At 35.1% G+C, this 12,513-nt stretch overlaps 1 protein-coding gene across 1 annotated transcript in view; it reads right to left on the reverse strand.

Annotated features, from left to right (window-relative positions):
• The window catches only part of LOC127838613 (matrilin-2-like), a 34,970-nt gene that overhangs the window by 21,170 nt on the left and 1,287 nt on the right, over positions 1-12,513 (reverse strand). The window contains exon 3 of the mRNA XM_052366450.1: positions 7,935-8,060. Coding sequence (XP_052222410.1) covers positions 7,935-8,060 — 126 coding nt within the window. The remainder of the gene's footprint in view (positions 1-7,934; positions 8,061-12,513) is intronic.

A 12,513-nucleotide genomic window follows, 5' to 3' on the forward strand; every position in this document is an offset into this window, starting at 1 on the left:
CCGGCTACGTCAAATTTTATAAAAATGCATCAATAAGGCAAAACCCAAGTACCTGTACATAGATTGTAAGAAATATGTATAAACATTAGAAATTGTTTACCATCTTAACTGGGATCACAACAGACTACCAAAAGACATTAATAAAAAACAATATTTAATCACAAACATATGACCATACAGTATCAAACTCGACCTTAATCATTCATAACGTACATGTTCTTGTTCACAGATTTCGGCTTGTTTTGAAGTTTGTAATTAAATGCTTTAAATTGATAAATTAAAACGACATGACTAAAAAGCTCCAGTACAAAACAAGAATGAAATTAAAGAAATTTAAAACAAAAATAAAAAAATGTTAACTCCACCTGGAATCGAACCACTGACAATTGAATTATGAACCAACTCGGTCATTTCTGATGATACTTGTAACAAAAATATTGAGTTCTGATAATAGCATCATCGGTGTTGCTATAAATATATTCTCGGTTAAATAAACTGCCGCAACACCCCTTAAGATCTTATTGTAATGCTAGAATATTTGAAGTGCTTGCATGTACATGTATACATTGCATTTAGTGTTGTTTAGATTGAAAAGAGATTAAAAAAATAAGTTATTGGTATGGTACTGTATGTTGAAACATAAATAAAGCTGAGCATGACGGATTAAAATGAAGTCATGTTGTGTTTTCATTTTTATTTTTATGAAATATAAATTATGGAAAAGTATGCAAGTGTATGAAAGAAAAAAAGTAAGGACATTAGAATTTTCACCTCACTGTCCCTTTTTCTCTTATTGTTTTCTATTGTTAAACTCATCCTCTGCACTTGCGAAGAATATGTAAAAAATCCGGTCATATGTTATCATGTTTAAATTTGTGTACTTTGATGCATTGCTGAACCCTCTGAACATCCTGAATAAATGATATTGAATTTGCTAAGGCACAGGGGCACATATGTGTGATTCACCGGTTACTTGGTTACCCCTTTCAATTTGTTTAATTTTAGGCACTTACCGGTAATCAAATGTTACTGTATTTAAGAAAGTGTAATCATTGAAAAAATATATTTAAACTAATCAGCCTTTAAAAAGCTGTTGAATCTTTTTATTTTAATGTCTTTCATGATATTGAAGAATTACAGCAACACAAAGTGGTGAGAAAATGTAATAAATTAAAGCTTAAATAGCCTGGGAAAAGGCATGAGTATAACAAGTATGGTGATTTATTATTTATTTACAAGATCATGTAAAGAATTGAATTAATGTTATAGCAGCTTGGTTCTGTGCAGTTTAGATTCTGTACTAAGTTGACAGATTGGCATATTTCTCTCATATAATTTATTATTATTATTATAAATATTGCTGAATGAGAGTGCGGTGGTTTAGTGGATGAGATGACCGCCTAGCGATTGGGAGTTCGTGGGTTCGCTTCCTACTCGGGGAGCGTTCTCATTATCACCTCCATAGTTACCAAGTACTGGTTCTTCCAAGGAAACGGCCTCGACAGTGTCCATATCTGCCTATAATAGGCCTTCCTGTAATAGTCAGCAATTGACTGTAGGAAGTACGAAGAAAGAGAAGTAGAAGTGAACTTGTAAGTGTATGCTAGATGCTTCCATTTGTCCCCTTTTAGGAAAAGCATGGGACAATTTAATGTTTTTTGTTAAAACAACAATTGAATAACAAAACAATTGTACTGGTGTTGGCCTGGAATTTATGTTAAGATTTGTATTTCACATGTACCATATCATTTGTTGAATTGAGTAAAGATCTTCAGGGTCTTTGTGTACCAAACTGGCATTGCATTGGCAAAACAAAAACGGACTGTTTACTTCGGTCAATATTTATATTCAACATTCTTCATTCACTCAAAATCTTGTCAAAACAGCAACTTATTATTGCTGCTTCTTGATAATTTTATGTTATTTCTTATAAAGATAAACAGCTTTGTCTCATTGTTAATATTGCAATATGTTCATGTTATTAAATATGTGCATGAAATAAAATTTAATAGCACGCGCTCAGTTGTAAACTTCAAATACAAGCAGTTAAAGCATAGCCGATGGGCGCGGCAATTTTGAATACGCGACTATGATGTGACTAAATGTCACTTGCGGTGGAAAGTAGTCCGTGAGCCAACGACAGAGGTGAATGCAATGAACCGCAGTGTAAGAGAGTGCACTTACACAGGAACTAGCCGAGTATAAACGCAGGATTTTACTAGAAACATTCCTTAAATATCGAAACCTCTTTAAACAGAGAGGGCGCGCGCAGAGCGATGATGATCAGCAGTCGGCGGGAGGGAGACGGACATCGAATAGGAATCTTGCCAAGGTCCAAACACACAGCCCGATATCGTGTATAAACATTAAGGCATTTTAACGTGGAATATTAACGGACTATTGAAATATAAAAATGACGTCGAAGTAAAGCACTTTTTAGATAACCACGATGTTTGCGGCTTGTTAGAAACTTGGAGTAATCTTACTGGGGAATTTGATTCGTTTCTAAACTCGTATGTCCACTTTGATTCTGTTCGATCTAAACCTGTAAATGCTATTCGCAATAGTAGTGGTGTGAGTGTCTTTGTTAGAGAAAATGTAATCCAATCCAGTTTGGTACGAAGAATTTATAGTGATATTGTTGATGGTATTGTTTTATATTAAGTTGAGTATTTTTCATGCTATGAAAAATATTATTTTATATATTGTATATGTTTCTCCTGAAGGTTCACCTATATACTAGTATTTAAAAGAAAATGAAAGTAATGGTATTCTATTGCTTGAAAGCAATATTTCTATTTTAAAATCTAGCTATCCTGAGTGTTACTTGTATTTGGCGGGAGACTTCAATGCAAGAACAAAATATTGTTTAGATTATATCCCTTTTGATACATTAGAACATATTTTTGATGTTGAGGTAGAGTATGACGAAGATTCTTTTAACATGCCTAGGAAAAATACGGATAATATGTATTATAATAATTTTGGAAAAACATTAGTTGAAGTATGTTGAACGCATAATATTCATATTCTAAATGGAAGGTTACATTCGGATAAACTTGGAAATTTTACATGCGTGGCGAATGGGGGCCACAGTGTAGTAGATTATCATATTGTATCTACAGAATTATTCCCATTTGTTTCTAACTTTAATGTTGAACCATATGATGTTTCTGATCACTTTCTTGTATACTGTCAATTTCAGTTTACAGGCTCCCTAAATCACGAAAACCATGATGACGATTCTTCACCAAACGATAATCAAAGTTATGACACTTATGAGTGGAATGAAAATATTGTGATTCATTTCAAAAGACACTGACAGAAAACTTACAAAGATGCCGTGATGATATTTTAAATTGCATAAATGAAAATGTAAACGATGCTGTGCATACGATTATCTCCATTTACAAAACCGCTGCGGATGATATGCGCACAATAAGACGCAATTTAAAAAGGGCTGTTTGTAAAACATGCATGCCCCCCATATGGGCTCTCCGTTGTAGTGAGAGCCATTGTGTGAATATGTTTTTTGTCACTGTGACCTTGACCTTTGACCTAGTGACCTGAAAATCAATAGGGATCATCTGTCAGTCATGATCAATGTACCTATGAAGTTTCATGATCCTAGCCATAAGCATTCTTGAGTTATCATCCGGACACCATTTTACTATTTCGGGTCACCGTGACCTTTGACCTAGTGACCTGAAAATCAATAGGGGTCATCTGCGAGTCATGATCAATCTACCTATTAAGTTTCATGATCCTAGGAATAAGCGTTCTTCAGTTATCATCCGGAAACCATTTTACTATTTCGGGTCATCGTGACCTTGACCTTTTACCTAGTGACCTGAAAATCAATAGGGGTCATCTGCGAGTCATGATCAATCTACCTATTAAGTTTCATGATCCTAGGCCTAAGCGTTCTTGAGTTATCATCCGGAAACCATTTTACTATTTCGGGTCACTGTGACCGTGACCTTTGACCTAGTGACCTCAAAATCAATAGGGGTCATCTGCGAGTCCTGATTACTCTACCTATCAAGTTTCATGATCCTAGGCCCAAGCGTTCTTGAGTTATCATCCGGAAACCATTTTACTATTTCGGATCACTGTGACCTTGACCTTTGACCTAGTGACCTGAAAATCAATAGGGGTCATCTGCGAGTCATGATCAATCTACCTATTAAGTTTCATGATCCTAGGCCTAAGCGTTCTTGAGTTATCATCCGGAAACCATTTTACTATTTCGGGTCACAGTGACCTTGACCTTTGACCTAGTGACCTCAAAATCAATAGGGGTCATCTGCGAGTCATGATCAATGTACCTATGAAGTTTCATGATCCTAGGCCCAAGCGTTCATGAGTTATCGTCTGACAACCACCTGGTGGACGGACCGACAGACCGACCGACAGACCGACGGACCGACAGACCGACATGAGCAAAGCAATATACCCCCTCTTCTTCGAAGGGGGGCATAAAAAATACCATACTAATCCGCTCTGGTGGGATAGTGCGTGTAGTAAGGCCAAGCCAGAAAAATATTCGTTGCTCAGGCGTTTTCGTTGGTCTAATGAACCGCCCGATTTTCATTTGTACATAATTGCACGTCGGTCCTTTAGAAACTTATGTCACGCCAAAATTTCTATACCAAAATAAAAAACGTCAAGTTTTAATTGACTCCCGTAAATACCGGCAGTATTTTTGGTCGAGTATTAAAGAAAATAGGTCTACAGCAACAACTCATGCACCTATCAATCCCAATGAGTGGGTTAGATACTTTAAATCTTTGCTATTTAAAGAATCAGAAAACCCACTTCACAATTTTGATGTACATGCAAATGCGTATAATAACGACCTGGCCGATTTTATATTAAATTCGCCAATTACAGATGACGAAATAAAAACAAGTGTCAGTTAGCTGAAGCGTGGAAAATCTCAAGGTAAAGAAGGGATCGGGAAGGAATTTTACATAAATACTAAACACGTTATAACCCCTATTTTAAACGTACTTTTCAATAAGATTTTATCTTCCGGAAGCTTTCCTGATGCTTGGAGTGAAAGTATCATAGCACCTTTATATAAATCGGGTTCGCGAAGTGATCCCTCAAATTTCCGAGGTATATCTTTAGTTGACGTTATGTACAAGATTTTTGCAGGCATCATAAATTATAGATTCACCAGGTTTGCAAATGAATTAGATTTAATTGATGAGCCTCAAGCTGGATTTAGAGCAGGATATTCGGTTACCGATAATATGTTTATTTTACAGAGCTTGGTGCAAAAATATATTTCTAAGCCTGGGGGTAGATTCTATGTGTTATATGTGGATTTTTTTTAAATGCATTCGATTACTTGGTGCATCAAAAATTGTTTACATGCTTTATGCGTAAAGGAATCCAGGGCAACGTACTTATGGTCTTGACCTCGATGTACTCCAAACTTAAAAGTTATGTACGCACAGGCCCCGGCGCTATTGCAGAATTGTGTACCTTAACAAGCATGAATTTAAATCTAAAAAAACTGAGGTCATGGTATTTAGAAATGGGGGTCCATTACGTCATTATGAGAAATGGTATTTCAATAATTGTCCCATAAATACAACGTCCGTTTATAAATATATGGGCATCCTATATACCCAAAGTTATGCTGGTCGGCTGCAAAAACTACATTAGCCGCACAGGGACGAAAAGCATTATTGGCCGTTAAAGAATACCAAATTCCGTTCGGATATTTCTGCTGTACAGAATTCTTTAAATTATTTGATGCCATGGTTACTAGGGCTGTAACGAATGCACTAGGTATCGAATACGATACGTATCACGAATACAGGGTGGCGAATTCGAATATTTATTCATGAATATGAATTTCAATGAACAAAAGTAATACTGACAACTTGAAATGACATTATATAGTATGAAACTATGGGTATTTGTCAATTTGATTAATTGAGTATCATTGCATATTAAAAATATGAAATATAACACTTTGAAATAACAAGACACTGACTAGAACTGCTTAAACTTTGAACACAGCGCCAGACAAACGACGTGAATTTGGCAGGCAGGTCAACAATATCAATAGCATTCCCACCCTTTGCTACTATGCTCCATGTTTGTTGATAAGTTGCACAATCATTGGCGTATAGATAAACAAAAAAGAAATTCCATCTGCCAATCTTTTTGGTACGTTTGAGCATCAAAGCACTCGTATTTGCCTAAATAAACATTAAACAATCATCAAAAGATTTTTTTAATTCGATGTATTAAATATTCTACCGGTGCCCGCCATTATTGTTGATAATCTCACTGTGTAACATAGTGGGTGGGGTAAACATGATGAAAAACGCTGGAATTAGGAGAAGAACATTTAAATCTAGGGGTTTATTGTATGAACCTTCATTTGAAAGGTAAGATAAGATGATTAAACTTTCAAGCTCAAAACCACGTTGTTTGTATTCGCAAAATATTCGGTTCGGGAGGTGGCGTATAACGAATACGATTCGTCCACAGCCGTATTCGAGTTATTGGAATATTCGAATGTATCGTTACAGCCCTAATAGTTACAATAATACTCACGTTCGGATCAGAAATCTGGGGATTCACATATAGTGATTCAATAGAGCGTGCACAAAAAGAAGATTGCAAGTACTTTCTAGGCGTTAAAACTGCGGTCAATAACTGTGTAGCTTTAGGAGAATGTGGCCGTTTACCAATGTACGTCATTTATCATTCAAAATGCATAAAATACCGGTGTAAACTTCTCCACATGCCTGATAGAAAATATCCAAAAAACTGTTATAAAATGTTAAAGTCATTAGACGATATTGGAAGGCGAAATTGGGCTACGGATCTAAAGGAGCTTTTTTTTAACTATGGGTTCGGCTATATTTGGCTCTCACAGGATGTTGGTGATATTGATTTATTCATGCTCCTTTTTAAACAACGTCTGACTGAATGTGCAACTCAATCCTGGCACGAAAACATAAATGACTCTTCTAGATGCGATACTTACAGGCAATTTATAAAAGTTTATTAAACACGGAACGATATTTAGACATTGCAATGCCATTTCATTGCAGGCAAGCGTTAGCGAGATTTCGTTGTTCGAGCCATAGGTTTTAAATAGAGTTAGGTAGACAATTAGGAATACCAAGAAATCTTAGACTATGTGCACATTATCAATAAGAAAATGAATCCGTAAAAATAGAGGATGAATATCATGTATTTTTTTTAATGTTCTAAATATGCTGAAATTAGGCAATCCTATTTGTATAATTGGTATTATGGCAGGCAAACTATTTCGAATTTCTTTCATCTGTTAAGAAATGAAAATGAGTTTGTTATTAAAAAAAATAGCCATTTATTTTAACCAGTTAATACGTTTTTCATATGGAACGTAATACTTGTAGTTGAAGTATGTTTGTGCGTTTTTGTTTTTTCTCCAGTCAAATGATATTGTACATATATACGAAGGGACAACTCTCTGTATTATCTGTTTATATATATTATGTATACATGATGTATTATGGGCCTGAGGCCTTTGTTTACAATAAACTTACTTACTTACTTACTTACTTAATACATTATTTTTAGCCATACAAGTTACTTTCTGAAAAACAAGTTACAATTCCATATTTTTTACCTGGCAAATTTAAAAATAAGGGTGAAAAAACGCAAAGCATCTATTTCGACCACGAATCCTTTCGCCATAGGAGATTTGTTCCGCCTTTAATGACATTAATAGGAAAACACTTGTCATTGTATAATTTGTTTTGCAATAGTTGGGTCAATGAATGTTTCGCGCCATATAAAAATTAAATATATGTTTAAACTTCTCATCTTGGTAAATTGAAAAACAGACTTGCTAAGCAGCTTCATGCTTCATTCTATATAAAATAGAACAGATTGAACTAAATTAACAGTATTCTTACCACAGCCCTTGTTGAAGCCGGCTGGCTTGTACGGTAGGTAACAGTCTGTACATCGGATGCCGTCAGGGCTGCCACCACACTCGTACTTTCCAGGCTTGCACTTGGCGATACCGGGATACCTGCAACCTGGAATGCTTGAAGACTAAATACAAACATGCATACATGCCATCCTATGACAGCAAAATAGTTTACTTGAATATGTATTTTAGCTGTAATGGGAAACTTTCTTCTGAGATTTTGCCAATGAATGTTTTTTAAGACAATGTTTTATACTCATCATCATCGGATGTTTTTAATGTACCGCATAGTTATCTTGCTGCATATAAACACTAGCTATCCCAAACTTAAGACTATGGGAGGGGGGTGGTCAGAGGATCATATAAGTTCGCAACTGTACATTTACTTAAAGTTTTGTATGAACAAGCGTTAACAAGCTCGCAAAAGATTCAAGACAGAAATAATTTAACAAGGGTGTTCTGTACGTGACAATTTTTATTTTTATTTCACAGGTTTTTAATAGAGCATAAACAAGTGTGTTTGTGCGTTCGTTCGATTGATCGTTAGTTCTTTCGTAAGTTCGTCCGATCGTTCGTTTGTTTTTTATGTTATTTTCACAAATACTTTTCTCAAATGAGTTATGTTTTAAACTTACAATATATTAGCGCTGGGGCATTTATTTGAATGCTGAACTCCATGCCCTAATGCCCTTCCCATAGGTTATTGATCTAGCATAAACTAACGTATTTTTGTATGCTCCTCGAAAATGTTCGGGGGTCATATAGTTGCCAGTTTGAAGTTTCTTATTTCCTTACTTCCTTCCTTCCTTCACACTTTTGGTACAGTTTCTCATAGCGCCTTCAATATTTTACCGATCTGTTACATATTTGGCATATAGGTACCTTGCATGGACCTCTACTTTTTGATGAGGTTTCAGGTCACTGGGGTCAAAGTCAGCGAGGCTAATAATATATTTTTTTAGGTTGTTATTAACACATAGATTTACAAAGCGCATCACCGGGGAGAATCCATCAGTTTCACTGATATTCTTGTTTTTGTTCGTTTTTTCGATTGTTTTTTCGTTCGTAAGTTCGTCCATTCATTCGTTCGTTTTTATGTTATTGTCAACAAATACTTATCTCAAAAGAATTATGTTTAAAACTGAAAATATATTGGCGCTAGGGCATATATTTGAATGTTGAACGCAATGCCTGTACGAGTTAAGTATCGAAGTGTGTTTTTAAAGGCCGACATCGGTTCTCCAGATAAACTTTCGCTAATTGGCAGATATATACACATTAATTGGGCACAGGCTCTGCGAGGAGTGATAATCTGTGGCCTATGTAGGTCAGTTCAGGTCATGATGCTATTCAAGATAACTGAGTAAATCTCCGCGCAAGTTATTTTACAGAAGAAAAGGGGTTATGGCACAGAGAAAGCGTTTGTAAATCATTATGTTTGAACTATGAGAAGTTGTTTTTCAATCAGTTTTCAAAATAATTTCTGAAAACTACTTAGTTGATATTGGAACAAGTTATTAATGTGTTTGTTGTTGTCATGTTAATACTTCTACTAGAACATGTCTTTAACAGAAAACGTGTAGTACAGATAATGTGACCAGCGTAGAAGAATCGGTCGTCTAGATATAAATTTTGTCAAAAGTACATATACGCCAACAGCTAAAAATAGATATCACCGCGGTGATAAAATTGTCACCGCGGTGACAATTTAATCACTGCGGTAATAAACGTATCACTGCTGTGATATATTTGTAACTGCGGTGATACTTTGTCTGACCCAAAGAGTTTGATAAGAGCTAAATCAAACTGACCAATGAAATAAGGTCTTGCAAAACGACAAATCGGCGAATATTTACGGCGAAGTTATCAAGATGTCTGCCTCCATGGAATATTAACTGGTTCCCCGTTGAACATAACCGTTGACTCCGTTGACTTTAATATACAACAGGTACAGGCTAATGTATCGGCGATTTTAATTGGATAACGCGAAGACCAATCGGAGCGTGGTTTATAACTATTTTTATGGGAAACAGCACGTGCAGAAAAAAACATTGTGACGTTACATTATTAACCAAAGATGTATATGCTCTCAAATACAAAAATTCCAATTTTAAGTAACGCGATGATATTATGTATCATGTAGTATTTGAGTTGTATATGTATTACATGCATGAATCTTATTTGACTAGAACGAGCTTTTATTCTTACCTGTCAGCTGTCAAAAAGTTCGGAAAAATAAACTGGAAATGGTACACGGATTACTTCCCCTGAACTTCGAATAATCTCGCGATATGTTTCTAAAAATAACCGGTCAAATTTTTGACCGGTCAAATTAGCCTGTACCGATCCCTATATAGAGTATGCGATAGATAAGGGGAGGTAACCAATCTACATGGATTACTGTAGAACATTGGCGTTCAGACCATGAATTTTGTAACTTTGATAAAATAATTTATTTTGCTCTCTGAACGAATTGCGACACCATTTTCTTCGAATATAGCATTTACTGCGGGGTCAATATTTATATGTCAAATTATTTTACTTAATAAAATCAATAAAAGACAAAAACACATGAACAAACATATGAATAAACTTATCAACTATCCTTATGCATCCGTATTGATTTAATTTTAAACTATTGTTAAATATTTAATTATTTTTTTCAAAAAAAATCTCGGTTTGTTACGGGGAAAATGATTGGTTGAAAACTGACCTAAACAAATAAATGTAACAGCAAGCATACAAATATACCAGCAGTCATAATTTGTCACCGCTGTGACAAAATTGTGACCGCAGTGACAAAATATATATCGCCGCGGTGACAAATTAATACCGCAGTGACACATTGTCACCACGGTAACAAATTTGTCACCGCAGTGATATCTCTTTTTAGCTGTTGGCGTATTTGTACTTTTGACCCAATGGTACGGCATATTGAGGCAGATGTAAACACATCTCTAGAAGCCATTGTGTTTAGCTCACATAAATAGGACCGAGCGTAACTTCTCATTTACGTCGTTTCGAATTTCATATTGCATGCAAATAAAGGGTTTTAACCCCGTTTTGAAAATGCAAAATACAATCACCTTTGTAAAGTGCCTATCAAGGACAAAATAAAACAATAAAGCAATTTTGAATGTTATCAGTACATCTATGTTTTTATTTCAATAAAACGTGTCTGAATAAGACATTTGCCCATACACAAACAGAACATGCACCCACTTCCTTTTAAATAAAATCCTGGGATTTAATTTCTTAATTGATAATTATCTAGGAGTTTGGTTACCTGTCATTTAACCGATTGGTTGTCGTTCGAAATGTGACACCATCTGTTTATCAACAGAACGAATCTATTCGCGTGGAAAGATTGCTTAATTCGATATTTGCGGAAAAATTGCGACGTGTCTATTATTTGGTTCTTTAAAAAAGTGGAGTATTGCAACCATTTGTTTACAACATTGACATAGAACTCACGAACTAAAATAGCATAAATGAAAGACTTGGCTTTATGTCTTTAATTGTTCGCAAATATATGTCTCGCATACCAAGGTTAGGGAAAACTAAAGTTTTGGGTAGGCCAATCGTACGTATAGAGCGCTTAAGTAAACCTATACTCGGTTTGTCCATGTAAGCGCGAAGCATATTTTAGGGTAGCCTCCGTTTTTTAAATCAATGCTCATTAGATGCTCACTGTGGCCATTGTTTTCCATTTCTATTTTTTTTTTGTAAATGCATGTGTTCATTGCTTTTATTGAATACAAATAAACCACTTTGAGAAGCTTAAAGGGGCCTTTTCACAGATTTCGGCATTTTTTAACTTATTCATTAAATGCTTTATATAGATAAATGTAAACATTGGATCGTAAAAGCTCCAGTAAAAAATCAAGAGTAAAATTTAAAAAAAGGAAAAGAACATTGCCCGGACCAGGTTTCGAACCAGTGACCCCTGGAGTCCTGCCAGAGTCCTGAAGTAAAAACGCTTTAGCCTACTGAGCTATTCCGCCGAGTACATATAGTTGAAGTATTTTATACCTTATATAAGCAATCTTCGTAGTTTCACAAAATTTAACGACAAAAACAGAACTCTCCAAATTATTCAATCGTTTCGCGTTGCAACGCTTTATAATTTTTAGGTTTTAAAATCGTCAAAAGATGCATATAATGGCTATATTAGACCATGGTAAATGTTCAGTATTACTGTTTACTCACAAATATCATAACTAAAACGAAAATTTGCGAATCTGAAACAACTTTTTTCAATTTTGTCAATTTACCAAAGCGTGAAAAGATCCCTTTAAGAGTAAAATCCATACTTAAAATTCGAAGAAATAAATAATATATTCAATGACATTATTATTCGTCGTCCAAGTCGATACAATACTTCGATCATCCTAATTATGGGCACTTACACGACTGTGCGCATAAACCAATCGATTAACTGAAATAGGTTACATATTCACAGACATGTAAAACATGTCGGTGTGAGAAAATATTAAGTAATAAGAGATGTATAAATTGCGGCAGAAATAACCGCCGCACTTCGTTGGATTCAATCAAATTTT

Source organism: Dreissena polymorpha, chromosome 7 (assembly GCF_020536995.1).
Source record: "Dreissena polymorpha isolate Duluth1 chromosome 7, UMN_Dpol_1.0, whole genome shotgun sequence".
NCBI lineage: Eukaryota > Metazoa > Mollusca > Bivalvia > Myida > Dreissenidae > Dreissena > Dreissena polymorpha.